At 53.1% G+C, this 26023-nt stretch overlaps 1 protein-coding gene across 6 annotated transcripts in view; it reads right to left on the reverse strand.

The window, feature by feature from the left end:
• Window positions 1-41: 41 nt before the first annotated feature.
• TK2 (thymidine kinase 2) overlaps window positions 42-26023 on the reverse strand; it is a 27585-nt gene continuing 1603 nt past the window's right edge. Inside the window, exons 1-11 of one of the 6 annotated variants that reach the window (XR_005835605.1) lie at window positions 25521-25632; window positions 24576-24613; window positions 21389-21463; window positions 18021-18074; window positions 15573-15662; window positions 13370-13443; window positions 4401-4489; window positions 3733-3812; window positions 1475-1555; window positions 986-1099; window positions 201-312 (exon numbers count right to left, since the gene is read on the reverse strand). Coding sequence is in view for 5 of the 6 variants with exons in the window: in XM_040633394.1 (XP_040489328.1) it covers window positions 214-312; window positions 1475-1555; window positions 3733-3812; window positions 4401-4489; window positions 13370-13443; window positions 15573-15662; window positions 18021-18074; window positions 21389-21463; window positions 24576-24613; window positions 25521-25629 (789 nt within the window). In the remaining variant the exon portion in view is untranslated. The other 5 variants (XM_040633394.1, XM_040633395.1, XM_040633397.1 and 2 more) reach the window with 5 other exon arrangements.

Here is a 26023-nt window from a genome sequence, read left to right on the forward strand (position 1 = left end):
AGCCTGCTTCTTCCTCTTCCACTCCCCCTGCTTGTGTTCCCTCTCTCTCTGGCTGTCTCTCTGTCACATAAATAAATAAAAAATCTTTAAAAAAAAAAAAACAACAACAAATGTGGCCAGATACAAAGCCCTCCTGAGAGTAGCTCTTTCCAAATTGTTCCTAACAGCTAACTCGGCAGCAGCGGGCATTTTTGTGCCATGATCTTTCCCATCCTATGAACCACGCTTCTGATTCTCTGGAGTTAATATTCGGTCCCGGTTTTGTTCAAAGAGTTTTAACATTTTCTGCATGTCGTGGTCAGCCTCAATCACCTGGAAATTAAACACACAAGTCACAGGACTGCATGTGACTTCAACATCATCCTCCCTTCACAGATGAAGAGGGATGAAGCGGGAGAGAGATGAAGGCAGGCAGGAGGAGGCAAGGAGGCAGAGAAGTCCAAGGTCACAGGCAGATAAAAAGGAGGGTTAGAGCAGAACAGCACCGGGGTCTAGGTCAATTCACATTCTGAACTATGTTTCCACTTACGAAACCACTACGGTTGCCCCTGCAGCCAGCCCATGAATGATTTTTTTCCCCATCATTTTATATCATCCAATAATGATGGGGGGGAAACAGATTTTACGTCCTCAAAAATCCAGTACGGTAATATTTTACTTTCCAGCAACCTCATGGCCTGGAGGCACCATGAGTAGAAGTGTCCGAGCAGCCCACACAGATGTCCCCCATAGAAGTTTGTGCGTGGCTCTCCCTCAGATCCCACACTGGGTGCACATCTCCAACCATCTCGGGATCCATCTGCCTGCCTGAAGAAATTCAGCAGCAGCGAATCGGGAAAGGAGAGGCGAGGGAAGCAGGGAAAGGCGAGGCAGGGTGGGAACAGCACACAGTTAGAAGTGGCAAGTGTCGGCAGGAGAAGCTGCTACACGAAGCCAACAGGGGACTCAAAGACATGAGTGGTCTGGGGCAAACCATCCTACACACCTCAGCACCTCCTAAGGGCGCCACTGTGTAACAGCCCAGGACAGCAACTGGTGCTCCTTCAGATGCCCTGGGTCACCGAGGAGAGGGGCAACGAGGCTCCGTGGCTGCCATCCACTGAAGAAGGGATGGTTGCATCAGAGAGACCACCATCCCAACGGGTTAAAGCCAAAACCCACGTCTAGAGGCTTCGGCCATCTGGAACGCTCCCTCACTGAACTGACAATGCTGGGTAAGTGAGATTCTACTGTGGTCACCGGTGTAATGACACAGGGACAGGTCACCTTCTCTCGGGTCTGTCCGACAGACCCGGAGACTCAGTCCAGAATGGGGACCAGGAGAGAGAAAGGGCCCCTTCTACCCTCCCTGCTTCCTTCTTCTCGAACCTCCAGCTCTGAAGGACCTGGCCCTTCCCCAGACTGCAGAGTGGCTGACCTGCCCTGGGTCACTCCTTCTTCCAGAAAAGTCTCCAGCCCTACCAGGGGGACTTACCAGAACAGGGGCTGTCACAGGGAAAAGGGCCCCTTTGATGAGCCACTCCTCATAGAGGTGGTGAATAGCATTCAGGTATTCCTGCCGGGAAACACACACACACACACATATGCACATAGGCCGTCACGAGTGGGGAGGGGAGCAAACCTCTCCACCAAGGATCTCGGGCAGGGGCGTGAACGTTCATGACCACGGGGAGTGGCTTGGACAAAGAGGTCTGCAACCACCAACCTGGCTCAGGTGGACAGCCACAAATGCAGCCCCTCCCTGCACCAGCCAGCCTGGGCATGGAGGCCGTGAGAGGCACCACTCCAGCTGCTTACCGCCTCCCTCCAGCACCGCCCTGCTCACCTCCCCCTCCCACCCGACTTCTCACACTTGCGGCCACTTCTCCATCAGCAAAGCCACCAGTTCCTTCATGGTGGGGTCCACAGGTGCTCCACTGGCCAAGCGTCCCGCGCTGGGCAGCGTCTGAGCCTCCCAAGAGGACTGTGACCCTCACTGGCCTAGGAGACCTAATCCCGCTGCTTCCACCCCACCAGACAACTTGTGACCTGTGGGCCCTCCAGGCCATGAAGACCAATGTCAGAAAGCCCCACCAGGTGGAACCCAGGGGGAAAGAGGCCCGGACACGCACCAAGCCATCGGCGCCTCTGCACCAGGCAGGACTGGACACTTTCTCATACACAGGCCATGGTGCTCTGGCCACCCACGGCCACCTTCCCAAGCAGCAATTTACTGCCAGTCCAAAAGCTCCCAGGGAAACCGCAATGCCACCTTTTCATCTACCACCGAGTTATCCCTTGGCAACGATAGATTTGTCCTAGAGGCCTTGTCAGAAATGCTAAGATAATGGCCCGGTTAATAATGGCTTGGAGGGACTCCAGACTTGTCATTTCTTCAGAACATCTGGGTCACCACACAGAGCGGCTGTGCCCTACCACGGACTGGCCAGGCCCCGCTCCACTGTGCCCTTCCTCCAATCACTCCTGTCTCCAGATTTCAAAGGAGCTACCTAGAAGGAGGCCTATGCCTTCATGGCTGGTATCAACCTTACTGGTGCCTGGGGAAGACAAGCCTGGGTGAGCCTTGACAGCCGGGTGGGTCTTCCAGGGCCCCCAGCCCAGCCCATCCTGAGCTCAGACCCCCATGACATCCCAGGAAATGCCTGCCCAGCCTCTGTCTGTGTACTCCCAGTGGCATTCACATGGGGCATTCAGTTCAGTATTAACTGAGCAACTCCTAGGTGCCAAGCCCTGGGAAGCATGATGGGAATGCAGAGGGAATAAGACCTGATCTTAAAAGGCTCACAGTTTGATGAGGAATGGGGAATAAACGTATAAACAAACAGTTTCAGTATGCTTGTCCTTAGGGCTGTGATCATAAGCCCAGAGGTTAGGAAAGCACAATGGAGGGAAGGTCAGGGAAGGCTTCCTGGAGAAGGTGACATCTGAGCTGAACTTAGAAGGCAGAAGAAACCATTACACAAAGGCACATTTGTATAACTGCAGGGTAAGTGTGAGCGTGTGTGTAGCCACGACTAGTCTCTGTGGCCAGACCATGAAAGGCAGGGAGTGGAGGGAGATAACGCCAATCAGGCAGGATGTGGGGTGGCATGCTATAGCAGGGACTTTACTCTAGACAGCAACAAGACGCCAAAGGGTTGGTGGCCGGGAAATTGCATGAGTGGTGTTCTGTACTGGAAACATCACCGCAGCAGCAACGTGGAGGCCAGGTTTCAGAGGGAACATGGGGAGTGAAGGAACAGGATAAGGACAGCAGTCCACCAGTTACAACAGTCCTGATATAGGCCCTGTGGCCCTGAGCCAGCACCCAGAAGGGCGAGGCACTGGTCAAGCACCAGAGAGGATGGCCTCCGAGCCCAGCACTGCCCTCAGCGCTGGGGATGTAGTTGCAAGCGGGAGGGAGGGTTCTAACGAGGCTCCAGAGCTGGGCACAACGGCAAGCCATCCTCAGGAGGCGGACAGGACACGCCCTGGGGGTACCTGGCGGGGAGCACAAGGGACGCCGTTGGGCACAGAGGGTGCCAACCACGGCATCCCGGACCCCAGGAACTGAGGCAGCTCTGGACTTCACACAGGCTCTCCAGCCACTGAGGAAGTCCGAGTTCACCCTGCGGTATACTCAGTTCCCATTTCTCTCTCCGCAAGGACAGCACAATGATCTCACGGAGGGAGGGGCCGGGCTGGGATGGAGGTGGTTTCCCGGCCATTAAGCGGGTTCAAGGGGGCTCTTACCAGGGGAATGACTGTCTCCTCTTCCCTGCATCTCAGCCGCAATCTCTGGTAACAGGTCTCAGGAGTGGTCCGGAGATACACTGAGATTTAAAAAAATAATATGTGGCTCTAATTACTCTGTTTGTGGCTTGGAAGTGGAGGGCAGGGAGTGGGACAAGGAAGACATGTGGGCAAGGCGTGGAGAGAAACATCTGCCAGCCGCTCTGAGCAGGAGACACAGACCAAAGCCAGCTCCCAGAGGGACCACTGACCAGCCGTGTGGCCATCAGGCATCTTGACCCTCATCCCCACTTTCATTTTCTTTCCATGTGACCAGCCCCACAGGGTTGCTGTGAGGCTGACCGAGGTTCCACTTGTGCACGAAGCTTCGCATGGATTCTGGCGCAGCGGGTCTCAGTCAGTGTCCTGGTGCTGTCCCTCCTCCCTCCCTCACACACTGAAAAAACTCATTAAATCACAATGGACCCAGGGGAGAAGAGCTGGAGGAACAAAGACAAGGAGGGACCAGAAGCCCCCAGGTCCCGTCTGCCCTTGGAGAGAAGGCTGAATGAACGTGGGAAAAGAATCACCAGTGGTCAGGGCCGCAGCCGCTGCTCCTGCTAGCTGGCAGGCCCGCCAAGCACATCCTCCCTGGGGCCCTGGGACGGAGGTTGGGAGGGGCCTCTCACCTATCAGATCAACGGACATGTCGATGTTCCTCACAATCCAGTCAAACCATTCCGACAGAATCACATAGTCCACTTCAGGCATCTTCCCACTATAACGAGAGGTGTCAGGGTTTTATGCATCAAAAGGATCTGCGGGTGGCTTCTGTGTAAAGGGCGAGGCCCAGGGCGCCAGGGCAGAGCATGACCCACGATACTGGGCCCACGACACCTCCAACCCTCTGCCACCAGGGGACGGATTCTGGTCTAACACAGCAAGTGTCATGGAAGTGCCCAATGAGAGAGCTCATCTGGGATTTAAAAAAAAATTTTTTTTAAGATTTTTATTTATTTATTTGACAGAGAGAGAGACAGCCGGCGAGAGAGGGAACACAAGCAGGGGGAGTGGGAGAGGAAGAAGCAGGCTCCCAGGGGAGAAGCCCGATGTGGGGCTCGATCCCAGAACGCCGGGACCATGCCCTGAGCCGAAGGCAGACGCTTAACGACTGAGCCACCCAGGCGTCCCTCATCTGGGATTTAAACTCCAAGCAGAGAAAGGGGCTTTGAGGCCTGTCCCTGGCGAGCAGGGACAGTGCTCAGGTTGGAAGGCGGAGCAGCAAACCAATTTCACCTCCAGAAATTTATTTTGTGCAAATAATCATGGATGCCCACTGTAGCACCGCCAAAAATAATGAAAAAAATGAAACCTTAGCACGCCGATATAACAGCAAACCAAGCAGGACTGAACGAAGGTGTCATAAAATAATATTTAATGACGTGGAAAACGCTCACAATTGAGTGTTTAGTGAGAACAGCAGGACATAAAATTGTGTGCAGTATGACCCAGTTGTATTTTCATGAGAAATCGTTCACACATTTTGAAAAGAGACTGGAAAGAAAGACAACAAAATGCATCCAGTGCTTTTCTCTGAGCTGTGGGACTATAGGAGACTTGAATGTTTTCTTTCTACCTTCCTGTATTTTCCAAAATCAGCAACATAGTACTTCCCAGATCAGGGGTTGGGAGGAGGGGAAGTAACTGCATATTTAAAATGTTAACTGAAAAAGGAAGGAAGGAAGAAATCAAGACAAGAGACTAAGAGTGCAAGGGGCCTGGCGTCTCTCCCCGGCTCCTGCGCATTCCCACCCTCCCCAAAAGGAAACCCACAGGGAAGAGCCAGAGGACGGGCAGTGGGAGGACACACACCTGTCAAAGGCTGGGCAGGAGGGGAATTCTCCCATTTAATGCCCCACCCACCTTGGATACCATCGGGGATCCACCCAGAACAGGGTTTGGCAGGACTGGCTGCTGGACTGGGCCGTGCCTGCGTCCAGGTGCACAGGGCGGTTCCCGCTGCCAATGAATGGCAGGGAGGGGAGAGGAGCCCACTAGAAGGGTGGTCTGGAGCTGGCCCCCTCCTAGGAGCTAAGAATGGACTTCCACCTGGCAGGGAGAAGCGGTGCAGGGACGGGCATGGAGGGAGGAGAGAAGCTTAGACAGTTGGAGGGGGCATCTCTGGGAGACCAAGGCCACAAGCAGCCCTGCCTGGGGCCCATATGACAGGGCATGGCACAGACTGAAGAGGGACACCCGCCCCTAGTCCTTGAGACCGCCATGGTGCCCACAAGGGAGACCGGCTGTGCTCGGGCTGCGCAGCAGGAAGATGTACGGTGCCCGAGAGAGAACAGCAGGGGCAGAGGGGCAGCTGTTGCCACCTGAGAGGTCTTCAGGCATCAGACCTCAGCCAGGAGACCAGCGCAGATGAACATGTGAGGGCTCCCTGAAAGACTGGGGGAGGGCAGTGGGAGGAAAGCGCACAACACTGCAGAGGGGACCGGAGCCAGTGAAATCCAGGAACTAAAGGTAAGGACTTTAGGACCACGAGCTGGTATGTCATGAGGACAGGGGGCTGCCCAGCCCCTAGTTCTTTCCTCCTATCTCCTTAAGAGTAGCCCATTCTTTATTCAGGGTCGCTCCACCGGCCTGAATGCTCCAGGGAAACCTGACCCCACCGCAAGCTTCAGGGGAGGCCCAGTTGGCCTAAGGGAAATACTCTCTTCTCACCAAGCTGAGCCGATCAGGACAAGGCAACCCCTGGCCATAGGTGCCCAGCCTGGACCAGTGAGACATGAGGGAGGTTTGCAGTGGTTGATGGAAACCATGCTTCCTCATACTTAGAGGAAAGTCACTAGCAAAACACCTACCCCCTGGCCAGCAGGTGAGAAGCCTGGTTCTGCCACAGCCATTTTGTCACCATGAGGGAATCATATTGAGGACACAAACAAGACACAGAGTAGGAAAACAAGGCCAGAGCCACTGAATGAAGCCAACCCTGAGCCTGCCATTAAGATAGCAGTAACAACCTCACTGTTCCTACTCTGAGTTGGGTTTCTAAAGTTAGTTGCAGCTGGGAGTATCTGATTTCAGAAACCAAACCACTCTCTCTTTACATGCTTTCCTTCTCTGGGAAACAAAGTTTTGTTCTTCAGAACAGAAGTGACTCGGAGGGAATGAGGATTTCCAAAATGGAAGGTGCTCATCAGCCCCTCCCTTTCTCCACTAACACACACACACACACACACACACACACACACACATACACACACAGAACAGACTAGCAACACAGGGTCGTGGGCCAGTCGGCAGCGCGCAGAGGGAGAGTGGCCCAGGGCGGCGGTCTCGCAAGTCACGGACGCTGGACAGTCAGGCATCAGACTCTGCCCTGGAGAACTTCACACATGTCCGCAAGGCTCAAGGCAGATGATGCCAGATCCCAGAGCTGGGAGGATCCCCGATGCTGCCCCTGCTGAGCCACAGTGCAGAACACTTGAGAGCATAGCCTTAACTCAAAACCCAAACCAACCCCACCAGAAAAGAGTGTCACATGTACACAGAAGGGCATGGAAACATGGGGAGGGGACTCACAAGTGCGGGGGTCTCTGCGGCCTGAGCGCCGAGGCTCCCCTGGCAATCAGCTCCAGGTTCTCTCAGGACACGTCCTGGGTGGCTCAGGGGTTTCCCCAGCCCAGCCCAAAGTGGAGGCTTCTCCCACGGGGCTGAGAACAGACAGAGGCAGCGGGACACCCCTTTCTAAGGCTCTCCCGGAGAGGGTCTCTACAGGGGCAGCGCTCTGGGGCAGCCTCCCTGAGGGCAAGGTCTGCAGACAGAACTCCAGGAAACCCTTCTGAGGCTGCTGGGAGCACCATGGGTGGCGGGAGAATCCAGGACAGCCCGTCACTGGCTAAGCTGAATGAGGAACCCGAGGCCTGGTGTCCAGGACTCAGGGATGTCAGGCAGCAGGCGCTGTTTAATCCGTATCTGCAGTTTTCCTCCCAGAAGCTCTGCCCGGCTCCGCCTGTGTTGGACTTAAGAACAGGGTGCCCAGCACCACGACCAAGCCACTGCCGGGGCCAGCGCCTCTCTACAGAAAATCCAACCACATGACTCTCACCAACAGCAGACTGGGTGCCCTGAGGGGGTTTCACGGTGCCTTCCCCTTCCCCAGGGTGGCAAACCCGAGGTCCTGGGTCCACACAAATCCTGCTGGCTGTTTGGCTGGGAACAGTTTGCTGCCACCTTCCCCCTGAGGCCCACCGAGTCCCCAGTTTGCACAGCACAGGTCAGAACAGAAACCTCACACTCCAATGCCAGCCCCCTGTTTACATTATTATTATTATTATTATTTTGCTTTTTGCAAGGTCACTTTAGTCCCAATTTACAGATGAGGAAAACTGAGGCCCAGAGCAGTGAAGCCCAACTCAGTCTGAGCAGGATTTTCAGCCTGGCTCTCCATGGCCCCCAAACCCACATGATTTCCATGACATCACTCGCCCTATCTGGTCTGTCTGAGGATGGGGCCTTTGTGGACACTCCAGTGCCTCTTTGGCCTCAGCTGGAGGAAAGGCACAGCTCTCAAGGTCATGACCCAAGCCCAAGTCCCCAGTCTAGACCAGAGCAGGGGAGGAATCCAAGCTCCAAGGCCAGCTAGGGAGACAGGAGGACCTGCCTATTGTTCCAAACGCAGGGTCTTAATCAACGTCCACCAGCCCCAGGTGAGTCAGCTGTCATTTCCCAGCTGGGTCCCACTCAATTCCCCTACTTCTGTTCTCAGAAAAAGGCAACCAGCAATCTTGTAAAACCTTTGCATTCAATTATTCAGCCCCCGGGGCTTGGGCCACATAATTGCCTGTGAGGCTTTCTCACCACCTTCAGCTTTTCCTTTCAGCCGGGTGCCCACGCCTCACAACGCCTCACAAGTTGCCGGTCGTTAAGGAGGTGATGTAACTGGAATCTTCCTCTTCAGCAATTACCACGCTGCTCTCACACCCCTGGCCAGCATAATTGCGCTTAGGTTCTGTCCGCCCCAAACCTGCTGCAGTGGGGGGTCCAGAAGACGCAGGTCTCTCCCTAGGGGGCCCACAAGGCAAGGATGCCTTCCAGAAATTTTGCTTCAGGGGATGCAGAATGCCAGTATGTGGCCTGCCGTAACCTTCCACCAGGGCCCCCCCAGATCCCAAGCCAAGGTTGGAATGTTTCTCGACGGCTTTTGAGAAAGAGAAAAGGACCAACGGAAGGGCAGCAGCAACTTGCCCCCTGCCCTGGGAAAGGACTGTCCCCATCACGGCACAGTAGGAAGCTTTCTCCTTGAGCACCTGAGGGTGGGGGGAGGCAGGAGGTCAGGCAGGAGCTGTCACTCCACACAAGCCATCCTGGGGTTCCCAGCGCCCAGCTGACCTCCCCACGGGCGGGAACCAAAACATTCTCTTTTAGGTGCAGGCCAAGGATGCAGCTAAACTCAGTTCTAGCATACATTTAGTTTAGTCTCAAAATGATAGTCATCTGTATTTGGGGGGAGCAGAAACCTCTCAAAACATCTACTTTCTCAGTAACACTACATGGTGGCTGACCCACTGCATCGAGGAAAGCTGGCGTTGTAAGGAGACTGACCTCGACGAAAGCCCACATTTCACACTATCCTGCACCCATCACTTCATTAGCTCTGGCTACAAAGACGCTACTGTGCCTCCACACAGAAAACCTTTGGCCTATGGCTGCTCCTCTCCTGGCCCAGGAGTAAACCTGGAGATCCTTCAAACAAAGAAAACACAAGAAAACCCCCAACAACTAAAACCTGAAGCAACAAATGAGAAATGAACAAACAGCAGGCAGCACAGGAAACAGGAAGCCCCGCATTGCAGAACTTTCACCAAGATGGGCCACCTGCCCTCAAGAAAGCCTGCAGGACCGGGCTCTTGCTCTCCTGACCCCAAGGAAACCACAGGAACAAAACTCTCAGGAAAATTGCCTGGCATTAGGGCGGAGAGCTCCTTGCGACTGGCTTCTTCTGAGGCCTTATTCCTCCAAGTGTGCTCTCCAACCCATAGGACGGTGGCCGCCCAGGGTTCTTTAGCTAGAAATGCAGGTTCTCAGGCCCCACCCTGGACTCCACAAAGCAGCATGTGTGTGTTAACAAGACGTATGGTGATCTGTGGGAGCAGCCCACCATCAGGCCTGGGTGGAAAGAGACAGAGGCCTGACTCCCCCAAGTCGGCGTCCTGGGGGCTCCACCCAGTCTGAAGCTTCTGGCCTTAAAGAAACCCAGAGGTCTGTCACCACTCCCTCATTCCTGCTGCCCCACACAGCAGGCCACGGGGCAGCTCCCCCCGTCCAGCCGCCTGCCCCATGAGGAAGGGCACCAGCCTGCTGATCCCATCTCAGTCCCTGCTCTGCCGAAAGGGTCAACAGTACCTACACCTCAGGGCTGCCTTGAGGGCTCAAAGGGGAGAAGTGTGAAGAACCGGACAATAAATGTGGCACCTGGCCCGCCCCTGGACCACTTGAGCAAATGCCCTTGTTTCCAGGGAACACAGATAACCTGGTACAGGTCACAACTGAATTCCCTGTGCTGGGAAGGTTCTTCTCAGAGCCCCTCCCAAATTTGGGAACTCTGGGACCCGTGGGCGAGGAACGGGGTACTCCAAGCCACACTGTAAGCATGGTATTTGTTACACATACAAACAGAAGAACATATTACAGAACAGAATGCAAAGTCCACGTGAATTTCTAAGACAAAAGAGGAGACTTAGAAAGCAACTTCGGATTTGCTAGCAGGCTTCTTCCGGCTACAGGGGCTCGGAGGGCAGCAGAGAAGCAACCACCTGTGTGAGCCATCCTCGGCCTCTGGAGGACTTCAGTGAACGGGTTAGAGGAGTACTGCCTTCTCCCATCTCCCTGAAACCGAAAGAGGCAGATGGCCTGGCCCCCAGGCTGCCACAGTGTTCCCAGCAGCCTCTGGAGTGCCCAAGGTCATGCACCAACCAACAGCATCTGGGCTGCACCAAGTGATACCAGCGACCAATCTTCAGGCTCCGATAAGGTCCTCAGGGGAATCCATGCTCTCCCAAGGCCGTATGAACTTGAACCAATTAGATCCCAAGGAAAGGAACAGGGACACAGTAAATTTCTCCTATGGTTCACTGTCCTACAGAAATCCTAACCACGGATGCTAGGCATTCTGGGAGGGCCAGGGTGAGGCATAAACATGAAGTTAACAGGGCAGAAAAGGAGCTCAAAAAAATTAAAAGCTATAGTCTTTTCCTACACTACCCACAAGACAGCCCAGGGCAAGGGCCATGTTTTCTGGACCTATGACCTCACCACAGCCACAGAGATTAGGAAATCAGAATCAGCCATCAGAAGTGCTAGAATGAAGGGCGACGGGCATGAGTACCCAAAGCCCATGGACATCGGCTAAAACTGCCTCCTAGGAAAACAGACTAATGGCTCCTAGGGAAATCCGCCAGGTGTTGGGCAGTCTACAGGTGGGGGCCGCGGGTGGCTAACTGACCAATTTCGTGAAAAGCAGGGTTGGCAAGGACCTGCATAAGGGGCACAAAACCTAAACTAGGCAATTGTTCCATAGGGTCTCCGGAGATAGACAACAGGAATTAGAGATGTGAAGGGCTTGGGGAGGTTCAGGAACTTGGCTGTGCTCACAAAGACAGCAAATTCCAGAGCCAGGAGGGGACCCAGGTTCCCCCAACTCCAACCCTGGGCCTCTGGTCATTCCATTCCAGGTTACTGTCTTCAAAAGGAGCCACTGGCTGCCACACAGAACCGGCCACGCTGATGGCAATTACAAGACAGACAGCCTCGCTAGGCGAAGGGCACAGGAAGTCCCACCCCGCTGCCCAGGGTCCACTTCTCAGGCTATGTTTTCATTAGAGCAATAAACAAACACCAGTGGAGTTCCTTCGTTCTTTCTCTTCCGTCCTCTGCCTGTCCCTCCCTCAGGCAGAGGCATGGATAAGCAGGGAGCAAGGAGAGTGAAGGGCTGGGTAAACCTGCACTGGACACCTCGGCCCCACTGAAATCCCAGACAGCGCAGGGAGGACGGGGCTCTAGCATCAGGCCCACTCCTGCTGGAAGGCTGGAGGACAAAGCTACAGTCAGGACTCGCCCTGGCTGCTGTCCTGACCCCATGGCATTAGCCTAATGCTCTGAATGGATGGGAGCAGAGGCTCTCGTTTTGGGGCCACACAGGCCAATGAGCATGACCCACAGCAGCTCAGGACCAACGGGAGAAGCCTTTTTAGTGGCCCCCTCGAAGTAGCTGGGGCCAGAGCCTGGAGAATATGTTCAGCTGGAGACCCAAGAGCAGCCCCAAGTTGCATCGCCCAGCAATAGCTAACGACATGGCCCAGGGGCCAGCCCTGGGCTGGGTCCGAGCTAGGCAAGTACACCCGATGTGGCCGGTCCTCCTGTCCTCAAGGAGCTTATGGGGCTGTGGGGATGACACACAACAGACAATTGAACAAATAAACAGACTAAGTTGAACCACGTGTAACTGCCATTTTTGTAGGTCAAAACTGGTCAAATATTAATAATTCCACATGGTTGAACCTACTTAAAAGTTGTCTTAAATACTATAAAGAAAGGCAACAGGAAGACGTAATTAAAAATGGGAAAGTGGTCTCATCTAGACGGGGTGGCTGGGGAGGGCTGGGAGAGGCGACACTGAGGACAGCTGCAGATGAGAGGGAGCGGGGAGCCAGCATGTAGAGAGTGGCAGGCGGATGTCAGGACAAACCTGACGTCAGGACCTCTGGGTGAGGGAGCTCAAGGCGGGAAGCAGCAGTAATGTGGGGGCTGGCAAGGAGAGGGTGACCAGGAGCACAGCTACTGAGGAGGGAGGGGCATGGAAGGGGTTCATGCTTCAGATTGCAGCCTGTAGCCCATCTCCCCAAGACCCCTAAAATCAGCAGTCCACTGAGCACAGAAATCGGGAGGGTCCCAAGCCTCTGAGGCCTCAGCACGGTGGGCCACCAGAAGTCCCCTATGTCTATATGACAGAGTCCACTCCCATGAAGGCAGAAGACAGCTGAGAGCGAAACTGTAACAAATACTGAGCAAAATGTTCTAGACGGAGTGCTCTGTGGCTCTGGGTCTTCACCCAGCCCCACATCCTCCCCCTTTGCCATGTGACCCACATGGGCCCTCCCAACCTCTCAGCCTGGGGTCAGCTTGTGGGGCCTGCTTTGGCCAATGGGACGTCAGCAAACGTGAAGCTGAGGCCTCCACGCACTCGTGCATTCCTACTGGGGCCCCTGCTCTCCGCTGTCACCATGAGACGTGCCCAGGCTAGCTTGCTGGTCCCGTAGGAGGATGACAGGCAGGAAGAGAGAGATGAGACACCCCAGTCACCCCTGTTGGAGCCATTCTAGACCAGCCAACCCCCAGACATACCGTGGAGCCCAGCCATCTGGGTCAGCAGAGCCCCCTGGCTGACCACCCTTGATGCCTGAGCAATCACAGCGGGAAAACTGTCTGCCACTGAGGGTCTGTGGTCAGCTGTTACAGAGCACGACCATGGCAGGAGCTAACAGATACAACCGGTAGGTACTCAAGAGCTGTCACATGAATAAACACGTTCCAATTTCATTTCTACAAAATCAGTGGTTTCACAAATTATCAATTGTGCAAACTACGGTACCTTCTGTATAGGTTTTCTACAAAAATATATCTTGCGCTGTGAATCGACCGTTCCATCAACCGTACAGGTGATGTCTAAAAGAAAACAAAGTGATTCAAGGACTCAGGTCAGGAAGGCGTGAAGGATGCCTGTTGGTTCCCCCACCTGCGATCTACACCAAACACAAGAACAGAGAAGCTGTGGGAGATGGAGGTAGCCACCAGAGCAATAGTGTGAGTCCGACACGGGGCTCAGCTGCGCTCCGCCATCGGTCTGGGACCCTCCCCACACCCCGAAGCTCAGTGGCCAGTGCAGTAACACAGGGACTGACGGCTTGTCAGCAGCGGCCTCTTTCACTGCAGAGGTGAGCCTCAACTGGATTATTGACTTGGGGAAGTGCTAAAAAAAACTGCCAAGTGCTGTCCAGCAGAGTGCTGTCAAGTGGAAAGTGTGGTAATTATGGAGCTAAATAATGTGTGCTTGCTTAAGCAGAGGGATCTGAACGCCAAAGGCAGAGATGCGAGAGGCCTGGGGTATGGCTGACATTTGGGGACTCTGCCCTCAGTGACTGACGGCCTGGCTTTCTGGAGCCCCGCAAAGATGTGAGACCTTGGTGCCTCCTCACAGGGCTGGCTGGGAACCACTGCAGCCCTGTGGAAACTGGGAAGGACTCTGCCCAACTGGGCACACCCTGCTCTCACTCAGCCTGGCCCATAGCACGCACGGCACCCGGACCAGCCAATCACAGGCACCTTCAAAGCCATAACCCAGGGGGCGCCTGGGTGGCACAGCGGTTAAGCATCTGCCTTTGGCTCAGGGCGTGATCCCGGCGTTATGGGATCGAGCCCCACATCAGGCTCCTCTGCTATGAGCCTGCTTCTTCCTCTCCCACTCCCCCTGCTTGTGTTCCCTCTCTCACTGGCTGTCTCTATCTCTGTCGAATAAATAAATAAAATCTTAAAAAAAAAAAAAAGCCATAACCCAGGAATTGCCTGACTCTCTCCTTGCGTTTATCTGTCCATCCATCCTCCTTTCCATTTTCTCCATTCTCTCCTTAGGACTCTCTGCTGCCCATCTACTACGAGCTCCCCACTCATCCATCTCTCCTTCTGCTCCTCTTTCCTCGTCTGTCCATCTCTCTCTCTCTCTCTGCGTCCTTCATGGGAGATTTCCCTAACTAGAGAAACACACATATGTCCCCTTATATTCAGATCTGTTAGCTACAATTTAGATTTGCAATCGAGTGCCTGCTCAGGGGAAGCAGGGTGGGCAAAGGAGGAAAGTGCCAATCTCAGATGCTCTGACCTGTATCATTTAGATAGATATTTGGGGAAACAGAAATTCATATGGTTCTGCTCCTATCTTTCCATTTTTAGAAGATGCAGATTTGTAGAATGATAGCTCCAGTCACAACCGCCCAGCCCTGGATGGAACCATCCAGCGGAGTGGCTGTGGCAACATCTGCTGTAGGGATCTCCTGCCTCCTTCAGAGAGAGCAGCCAAAGCTGGCCTTTCAGGTTGTGCTTTCAATTTTGAGCCACAGGGGCCAATCAGGCTCTCCTCAGCCAGCCTCTTTTCTAAGAGACTCCATCCCTATGCAGAGACCCCGACGGGTCTAAGCAGCATCTCTGTGCCCTGTGATCTGTCCCAACTGGCCCAGGGCTAGACACGGGACCCAAGCGTAGCCAGTCAGATTCTTTCTCCCAAGAATTTGAACCAAGAGCCAGATCTCGTGAAGGTTAGATCAGTGGTCCTCAAACATGCAAGCCAACAAAGCAGGCATTAAAATCACCTGGAGAGCTTGATAAAGCATATATTGCTGGGCCTCGTCTCCAGAACTTTTGCTTCAGCAGGTCTGGGATGGGGCCCGAAACTGTGCATTTCTAACAAGTTCCCAGGAGCTCCTGCTGCTCCAGCTCCAGGCACGCTTGGAGAAGAACTGAGGTAAATAACGTTGAGCCCAGAAGTGGTCAGGTCATGAAGACTTGGGCTCACCGTGGCCTCCCTAGCAATTCTGAGGCTAGCTGAGGTTGCTGTTGGGGGCGCTGGAGGCTGGATTTGGGAGAGCAGCAGGAACAGGAAACCTTGGCCCCAGACACAGAGAAAGCTGAGCAGCGCTCAAGGTCCCGAACAGCTTCCTTGTGAGGTTTCTCTTCCTGGCAATCGTATACCCCCCACGTGAAGAACACTTTCAGAAGGCTGAAGCTGAGCATCTGAAATGTACCTGAGGACGAGTGTGGTGTTCCAGCATGGTGAGCTGCACGTACGTCTGCAGCGTGAGGCCCCATCGACAGGCATCGCGGTACATCAGACCCTGCACAAGGGAGAATGCAGCATTTTACCTCAAAGAGCTCTAGCTGTAGGACTCTGGTCTCTTCAGTCACTGACGGGTTCTCATGAAGCCCACATGGGGCTGCGGTGGGGCCAGGAATGAAACTAACATGGTCTCGAGGCCCTCAGGAGAGAGTGGACAGGCACTGGAGCAGTGCTAGGACAACCAAGGAACAGCTGTGATAGGAGCCTATATAAAGTCCCCAGGGAACACTCATGCAGTCACTTGTGTTTGTGGAGTACCCTGCAGTCACTTCTCCACCCGGCAGTCAACATGCGCCTGTTAAACCTCAGCTTCTCTACTCAGAATCTTCCAGTAGCTTCCCGTTGCGTTCAGAATGAAATCCAAAGCCCTTACCAAGGCCCACAGGGCCCTAGGAAATCACTTCCATCTTCTCTTGTCCTCTAATATCCTTCCTCTGACTCAATGTGCTTCCAACCACAGGAGCCTTCTGAGTGTTCCCCCAAACACCCAAGCATGACCCTACCTCAGGGCCTTTGCATTTGCCGTGCCTTCTAACGGAACACTCTTGCTCCAGATATCTGCACTGCTCACTCCCTCTTATGTGTAAGTCTGTGCTCTGATGTCACCTGAGCAGAGATGCCTTCCCCAACTATCGTACTCAAAAGAGTAGCCCTATGCCCATCATTCTCTCTTGCCTGTACACATAAAACAGACCATGTTCCATATTCCACTTGCTAATAATCTAAAATTCTGCTCTTTTCCACATTTTTGTTTTTGTTTTTTTCTCTTGGTGTTAACAAATGAAATTCTAGTGCTCTGCTTTCACCCTGCAGATGAAAGAAAATCTGAGACAGGTTAGGAGAAAACGTCCTTCTTGTCTGAAGGCTGCACAAACACCTTCCTGCATCAGAAAGCCGATTTGGATAAAGTGATGAATTGAGACTTTTCACAAAACTATCAATCTTGCCCTTCTTTCCAGAGTGGAAATGTGTGTCAAAATATCTAATTCTATTCTACTTTGTGTTATAAAACTGTCATTGGAAATGCTCCTTGTACCACGGAGACTCAGACTGCTGAGACTGGGACTGTGTCCTGTGAAATGTCACCTCTGAGCCCTAACGTATGTCTATGACCTAATTGACCCAATAATCCAGCCCTGGTCTCCAGAGAATATGAATGTTTCTTTGTTACGCTCAAATGAGAATGACTGGCATTCCATCTTCTCCCACATGCACAAAGGCAAAACTTTTCATGTCTCTGAGAGTCTTTGCCTTACTGAAATAATATCCTTTTGCCTGGTTGAGAGGCTTTCATAGCTCCTATCGCCACCCGCCAAATCATACGCCAACCTGTCTTGTGCCTCCCTGCACTGGAATATGAAGGCCAAGGGAGGAAGAGCTTTGGGTTGCTCGCTGCCCGTGTCTAGGACAGTGTCTGGCACTGAAAGGCATGCAGTAGAACTGGTAGAACGAATGAAGGAGTAAGCACCCACTAAGTGTGTGATAGGACACTATGTTCTAGCAAACAGCTATCAGCCAGGGTAAGGACAGTCCCTGCCACTAGTGGAACTCAGCGCCTACAGAACCACACGAGGAGATGTCAGTGGTGTTGCTGGAAACGAAATGACAGCACCAGCTCCCCTGGTCCTCCGGTCAGACCGAGGTCTGTCATTTGCCAGCAGTAAGATACCGCGGGCAACTTATCTGAGCTGCAGTTCCCTCACTCGAAAACTGAAACTAATCATCTGTCCATCACGGGGCAGGAGCCCAGAAGCAACATCCCTTTCTTCATGTCCCTCTTCCCGGACTCAAACCCCACCCATTTCTTGGAAGCAGCCAGAGCAGAGCCTTCTGCCTGAGGCAGACAGGGGAAGGGACGCAAGCACACCATAGACCCTGCTTGCTAGGCCCACCCTTGGGAAAGCAGACAGGGAGCTTCAGGGTGAGCCAGATTCAGCCGCTGGACATTGCCAAGTGCAAACCCAAATCAGAGGCTTCCCAAGGAACCTGGTTACTTAGAGACAGGTCCTGGGGGTAAAGTCTGGGGAGACCTCGGTTCTAAGGAGGTTTTTCTAGGAGAGGGTAGGGGTAGAATTAGCGGCAGGAAATGGACACCCCTGATAGCCAAGACGGACCACTTGGGATAGTTTGCGACAGCTGACAGGAGTCCCCATGATCTGCAAACGCCCAGCCAGGCCTCAGAGACCCTTGACCTCAGAACGTGAATATGCTGCCATTTTCCATTTGTCCCCTCCCTCTTCTCCACCAGCCCAGGAAGAGCCCAGAAAAGGCCTGTGCAGGGAGGGGGCAGGCTCAGCACCACCATTCCCAGCACTGAGGTAGAAGCTGGCAGTCACGCAGTAGCCAACACACCCACCAGAGGATTATGACCTCGGACATTTCTCCACTTGGGCACTGGCTCCTGTAACACCTGCAAGAAAAGAAAACATCAGAGGTCTGACATTCCTCAGGATGTGGGCCCCGGGGTGGACCGAAAGAGCTGGGCAACCCTCTCTGCGAAGCCACAACTCCACCTGGATGTGGTTTTCTCACATGCCTTCCCAAAGGGACATCACAACAGTGTCTGTCCCTGCATGCAAGTCTACACACATGCCACCTTTCCGGTGGCCTCAGGAGCTCCCCAAGAGCAAGGCAGTTCTCTTGATCTCTCCTCCGTGTGTTCCATCCCAGCCCTGACTGTCCCCACGTCGTTGGGCTGAGCAGACAGGGGAGAGAAAGCAAGAACGAAGCTACTTGCGGCACTTCCGGCTGTCCTGTGAAGCCCAGCTTCCCTGCTTGGGGGCTCCCCCTCCCCTCCTCCCTCTGGTCTCTGCATTGGGCACGCTGACAGCTAAGAGTCACGATGCATTAGTTCACTTCCTAAACTGTGCCAGAGCCTCTCTGGGGTACAGGTATGTGCTGGAAAGGATTTAAGTGGGGCTCTTGGGGCCAAGATTTTGAGAGTACCTGGATCCATCTGGGGACCTGAAAGTGCATGTGAGCAGGGTCTATAGGCCACAGAAGACCAAAGGAAAGCAATGCGTGGGACCCATGAAGAGTAACCTCCCCCCACCTTCCACACCTCTGTGCCTTTGCTCATGCTGTTCCTTCTGCCCAGTATGCCCATGTCACCTCATTTCACATCAACTTCCATGTCATGGAAACTCCTACACATCGTTCAGACTCCAGCTCAAATAGCCCTTCCTCCGTGAATCATCCCCTGCCCCTCCCACGTGCCCTCTCTGTCTGGGTCTTCAGCGCTCTGTTCCTGTCCCGAGTAGCATGTGCTGCTCTGCTCGATCACAGGCAGCCTTGACCTGTGCTCCCTCTGAGGCACTATCATGCAACACTGACTGAGGACTCCCTGTGCCAGGTGCCATGTTAGGCAAGAGCAAAACCATCTTGGTCCCTGCTCTTATGGAACTTTAAACTTGGGGCACCTGGGTGGCTCAATGGGTTGAGAGTCTGACTCTTGGTTTCAGCTCAGGTCATGATCTCAGGGTCCTGGAACTGAGCCCCGCATGGGGCTGTGTGCTCAGCAGGGAGTCTACTCAAGATGCTCACTCACTCTCTCTCTCTCTCTCCCCCTCTGCCCCTCCCTCTACTCACGTGTGCACACACACTCTCTCCATCTCTCTCTCTAAAATAAATGAACCTTAAAAAAAAAAAAAAACTTACTGGGAGAAGCAGACCTTATTCAGATCATCACAGAAATCACATATTTTCAAGCCCCAAGAAGTAGTCTGAAACAAGGATACAGAGGGACCAGAAGAATCCATACCAAGAAGGGTAACCCAGCTGGGGAGGTCTAAGAGCATTGAGCTGAGATCCAAAGGTTAAGTGAGGTCTTCCGAAAGCCAACAAAGCTCTCCATATTCCAGAAGAACCAAACAAGGGTGTGGTCCCCCAAGCCAGCCAGCCAGGGCTGCGATAAGGCTCCACCACACGCAAGCACGGCGACCGTGGCCATTCAGTTACCTCACTAAGCCTCTTTCCTGCTCTGCAACCGAGGTCATTATTGTACCTCCCTCCCAGAGACGACTCTTACAAGGCCAAAATCAATTAGACAACAGAATGAAGCCTCAACACAGTGCCTGGCATACAGCATTATCCCTACTAGGTGCTGACTTTCGTTGCTGTGATTATTTCTGTGGTTGTTTCCTGGCTCCAGGTTCTGACGAGGGAACATTAAGTGCCCCTAAAGTGCCAAGTAGTGTGCCACCACTCAGGACAGGCATGTCAGGAACCCTTAGATCCTTGCCTCTCCAGGTGTGTGACTCACTAGGAGGACGCACAGGACACAGCCTACAGTGATATTCGCAGCTAAGATTTGTTACAGGGAGAGGCTACAAAAACAAAATTGGCAAAGAGAAAGGGGTGCACAGAGCAAAGTCTGTGGGGAGACCAGGCACAAGGTTCTCAGGAGCCTCTTTCAGGGGAGTCACACAGGAAGTACTGCTCCCCCCGCCCCAGCAGCAAGCTGTGACAACACGGGTGAGGTGGCATCTGCCGGGGAAGCTGGCCTGAGCCCAGAAGTTCAGGGTTTTCATCAGAGTTCAGGCACGTAGGCAGTCTCTGGCCGGCACACGTAAAAATTCCAGACTCCCAGAAAGCAAGCAGGCACAAACAGTTCAGGCAGAGAGAGCCATCTCTATCAGTTAGGAAATGGTGGAACTCCCCCAAAATCTAAGTTCCCACACTCCAGCCAAGGGCCAGCCTTGCACACAAGATGCTCTGAGGACAGCGCTCCTGGGCCTGCAAACTTTTCTGCAAAGCAAGATGAGGGCTACAGAATATTTATTCTTTTTATCAAATCATATGTAAATCTTTTTTAAATTATTTTTATTTATTTATTTATTTGAGAGAGGAAGAGAGAGGAGGAGCAGAGGAAGAGGGACAAGCAGACTCTGTGCCGGGCAAGGAGCCAATGTGGGGCTCAATCCCAGGACCCGGAGATCAGGACCTGAGCCGAAATCAAGAGTCGGATGCTTAACCGACTGTGCCACCCAGGCACCCCTCAAACCATATATATCTTTAATAGAAGTAAAAAGCAAGAAGAGAAAGAAGGAAAGAAAATACCTCTAAACGTATGAAAATAGGAAGATCTATAGTAAAAAGACACAGACACAATTACCCCACTAAACTCTTCCAGAAAGAAGAGGCAGGGTCTTAGTGTAGAGGAACTTCTCAAATATCTGTGAGGTTATTCTGAGTGACTGGGCTGTAAATAAACTAGAAATTATGTTAACTGGCCACCCAGGGTAATATCCCCCAGCTAGGACACGGATATCTCAGATGTAACACTGTAATATTCCAGCCACTCTCAACAGTCTGTAGACCCCTCCTAACCAGACCACAGGGAAGTCTAGACCTGCACTGTCCAACACGGTGGCCGTGAGCCACGTGTAGCTCCTACAAACTTCAAATGTGACTAGTCCAAACTGAGATATACCGTAAGTATAAACTACATTCCAGATTTCAAAGACTTGGTATGAAAAACAGTATGCAAAATAGCTCAGTGATGGTTTTTACACTGATTACATGTTGACACGATAACTTTTAGATATAGTATGTCAAATTAGATATTATTATAATTATTATTATTATTTTAGCAAAACTGTTAGAAATTTCACATTACACATGTGGCTCACATTTTATTTCTATGGGCCATGGCTGGTCTACACCCTCTGTAAGTCACTCCTCGAGCTTTTACAGGTTCTCTCGAACCCGGTATGGAGGCCATACCTCAACTTCTGTTGTGTTGGAGAAGAACTCGAGGCACGTCGTCTTCCCGCTTGCAATGTTGCCCTCAACACAAACCTAACAAAAGACAAATGCACATGAGAACCAACAATCAAGCACATCTAGGGGGAGTATCAGGGAAGACTTTCTAGGGAAGGGCTCAGGTGAACAGCATAAATGATTCAGTCGAAGACCACAATGTGCACACAAAATTCCCTCCACAGGAAATTTCCACAGTCCCACCATGAGCAGTAACAAATGGACTCTCAGCCCTGGTGGCCGGCTCCAGGCCCACCACTGATGGCCACCAGGCCACTGCCCTCCAGGACAGACCCTCCCTTATGTTGCCTCCTAGGCCCACTGCCCACCCCCCAACTCTGCCCTTCCCTAGATCAGTTCCTCAGACTCTTAGGTCCAAGTGTCCTGCCTCCTTAACTAGAGTCTAATGGCTTTGAGGCTGGGAAGCATGTATATGGTCTATAGTACGTCACTCACTGCTTTACCCAGAAAGACATGGGCTGCAAAGTATTCGGACAGGAGAGGACTTGGTGGAGCCCCTTGCTGCAGGACAGGCCATAAGATGGGTAACGTATATTGGTACCACATTCAACCTTGCCACCTTAGCAGTGGCTCCTAACATTTTCACAGAAGAGAAAAACGAGGCTTGTGGAAGGGGATAAAGCAGAGAGGACAGTTTAAACCCATACTCTGCTCACACTAACTGCACTGGGCGAGTGGGCTCAGCCATCAGGGCACAGTGACCTTTAAACCCAGACCGGAGGCACCCAGAGAAACGTGAGCCATGCATATGACTTGCCCAAGACGCTGGGCCTGGCCAAGGAAAGAGATGGATTCCCACGTAGGCCTGGCAGACCCTTTTCATGACCCCAGGGCAGCCTCAGTCACACCCCATATAAAACAGGGGGTCACAGTAGGCCATCTCACCTTGCTCCGCCCACTATAAACTCTACCAGTCAGCCGTGAAGGTTTCCTCCCGCCTTGATCCTAACGGGTATCCAGGAGACCAATCACACTTCCAGCAGATGCCAGGCCCCCCTCCAATTTTGGGGCCCCACCAGCTTACTCCCTCAGAATGCAAAACTGCAAAATAAATCTAACGGAGGGCACAAAAGGCAGATCCAATCAGGGCCCTAATGGATTTGATGTTTTACTGCTGCTCTTTAAAGGAAACCACTTTTTTCTCTTCCTAGAAAATGAAGAGGAGCTCAACCTGGACATTGTTCTGCATAGACTTTGTTTCTTTCCTGTTCACTGCAGGAAACATTGTTTAGATGACACCTTCTTCCAGAAGTTCCTGTTCCTATTCTGTGATGGTGATTGACTTCCCGGTTGCAGCTCAGCACAGACATTCCCTAACTACCATCCTGTGTGACGTCCCCTGGGTACTTCAATTCGTCACCTCAAAACCCCTACATACAGCTTCTCTTCTGTTCCAGTCCTCGGGAAAGGCTGCACCATCCACCCCTCAACACCCTGGGTGTCTCCAGCCCGCACCCAGCAACTCAGCGACTCCTCCGGGCCCTGCTTCCCACTCATCTGCGTAAGCTGGCCTGTCCCCCTGGCCCCCAGTTAAGGCCTCTACCCCACGTGGCTGGAAAAGCCTCCCCAATGGCCTCTGTGCCTTCCAGTCTGGCCCAGCAGTGCCCCTCAACCCCACCCACGGTCCACCACCATCTTTTCCCGAGAGGCAAACCACATCACATCCGGTCCAGTCTTTCAGTGGCTCCAGGTGTTGGGACCTGTCTCCAGTCCCTCCTCACCAGCTCCCTGGGGACTGGCCTGAGCCTTGGGCCTGCAGTTCTCTTCCCTCTATGACTCATATTTGTGGCTCCCTCTGCTCCAACACTCCTTCCTCCCCTTTTCCTTCATCTCCCAGGAGACTTCAAAGCTCCCCAAGGTTCCCCTCAGTCACTGTCCTCTGGAGGCCCTGCCCCCTACTCACAGCCCCCAGAATCACTGCTGTTCCGGGTCCACCACGGTCCTATTTATTGCCGTCTCCCCCATCAGACCAGGGACTCACTAATAACAGGGACTATTTGGTCCCCAGGAATTTAGAGGATTTGAATGCTTAAGAGCAGCCTTGGGCCGAAATGCACACTCCATACCACTTCTGATGGACCTCCTGCGAGCCTGAAAGCACCCAGGATAGGCCTGGCTCACATCAGCGCCAGCTCGATCATTAATAGCACAATAATGCATCAATTCCCAACCAACTCAACATAATACCCCTTCTCCTTCTGCAGTGCCTATCATCAGAACCCACCCCACCTCTCATTTCCATAAAGCCAAGTGTTTCAATCACCAATCCTCTCTGTGTGACTTTACTCCTTCCTAAGCCCTCTCCATCACTCCCAAATACCCCCATGGGGCTTGCCCACCCTTTCTGCCCTCTGTAGATCCCAGCCAAGGTATTCCCACCACCACCCACCAAACCACTCCCTTCTGAGCCACAGAAGCTACCGACTTCTAGCTTCCTCAAGGAACTGAGCCTCTGGATTGACGGTGACCAAAATGTTGGTCCCCACCCCAGCCAGCTAAAGGCTCCAACATCCCCATGAACATGAATAGTTTGGCCCTCTTTGACCTTCAACCTCACACCAGCCCCAGTCCCACACCATGGCTGGCATCTCAAAGTCACTACACTGGCTGAAGCCGTGTCTGTGGACCCCCATGGATTCTCTCTGATACCCCCACCCACCCACTAATCTCAGCAATGGAGGGCAGGGGGTGGCTGTGAGCAGACCTTTTTCTCACAGCCAGGCTGCCACCCACTAACCCAAGGTGAAACCAACTTTCCCCACACAGATGAGCACTTTTCAAATCCTTTTGTAATCATTCATCAAGCTGACAGTCCAAATCTACCTAAAAACTTTGAATATACATATGCTCCTACCTGTGTAGGCTCTTGATAAGGACACAGCAGAACCTGGTAACAGGTGTCCTCTGGGAAGGGGGTCTGAGGCCCAGCGGTGGAGATAGACTTACTCATCCCTGGAGATCCTCTTATTTTTTTGTTTTTTACTATGTGCACATATTCCTTCACTCCCCTCAGCTCTCCCCCCCCATATATAATCCTCCCACTCTATCTATCTATCTATCTATCTATCTATCTATCTATCTATCTATATATAATCCCACACTGGTGAGTGCACATAAAACAGGGACTTACCACTGATTTTTTCTCTTTTTCATTTTCTCTATCTTTATCTACAAAAGAAATCAATTTTTAAAGTCAGTTTTAAGTAATTCACTCTTCTTTGTCCAATTTTTGGAAACCACCACAAAAATAATGTTTATGCTTACTCCCTGGCCTAAAAATGTCTTCCAGTGACATCGGAGTCCCTCCAGGGGTGGATGGAGGCAGACCCACCACTGCCGTCTACCTCCATGTGACACTGTGCAGCTTCTGCCTGGGTCCTGTTGGCACCTTTGGGCCCCAACTGTGCTCGGCTTTTTTTTTCCCCCGCTTAGTATATCACACTTTCCATTTTCCACCCATTTCATATTTATGATCCTCACAGATGGGTCCAGCAAGTTAAAACACAGGGTAGCCTCCACTGGCACCCCGTGGCTAAGAGTGGGCAGCGGGCATGGATTTCGGCCCAGGGCTGACACCCTCGACCACACAGGTTGGGTACTGCCACCCAACAGCCCGAAGACCAGACCGCTGTAACTGAGCTATTATGATGGTGATTCCCATTTCTGAAAGGGCAAGTGTCCACTCCTAGTGGGAGGAGGAAGGCTCCGAGACTAAAGCACCCACCGCCAGCTGGGTACTGGTTAACTGCAGCTCCAGGCCTCTGTCTCTGTCTCCCCCCAGGCCATGAGAATCAGACCTAGAGCGGGGCCGGGACGGGAGCAGCCCCCGTTCGCGGGGGTGGGAGGGTCTTTCTGCTCTCCTGAGGGATCCCCACGGCCCCACCCGTTCGTGACCCCCTGGCGTCAGGGGCAGCTGACAACGACCGCCATCGCCCCTCCACGGCCCCGCAGCCGCGCCGGGACAAAATCCCTGCGCCTAGTAGTTTCGGGTTCAGGCCGGAGGGTGAGGAGGGAGACAGGCGGCAGCTGAGCGCCAGGCGCGGGCCGCCAGAGATAGAACAGAGAGACGCGTTACCGCGAGGCCAGGCCCGGCGCTGCGCCCCCCGCGTCCCCGGGGCGGGGCTCCCAGGCCCCTCGCGCCGCAGCGCCCGGGCGACGCAGCTCCACAGCGGCCGCAGCAGCATTGCCGGGAGGGCGGATCCGACAGCCGGGCTTTCTTCCTGGGCGAGTCAGCGCGAGCGCAGCGGACCGCCTCCATCCCCGCGCCAGGCGCCAGGGCGCCTGCTGGGGCCGGGCTCTTAAAGAGACCTTGTCGCATTTCACCCTCTCTCCGAGAGGGGAAACAATTCAAGGCGAGGACTGAGCCGGTTGCAGCCAGGAAATCTTCCCGCTAACGGGACGCTGGCGGAATGAACGCCGACTTGGCAAGGTTTGGGGGATGGATGGCCAACAATACCCGCAACTGGTTGGTTAATTATTGGAGATTACTTCGGGGATGTACTGTATGGTGACTAACATAATAAAATAAAAAATCATTTAAAAAAAATAAATAAATAAAAGTTAAAACATTAAAAAAAA

Source organism: Ursus maritimus, unplaced genomic scaffold (genome assembly GCF_017311325.1).
Source record: "Ursus maritimus isolate PB19 unplaced genomic scaffold, ASM1731132v1 scaffold_19, whole genome shotgun sequence".
Lineage (NCBI taxonomy): Eukaryota > Metazoa > Chordata > Mammalia > Carnivora > Ursidae > Ursus > Ursus maritimus.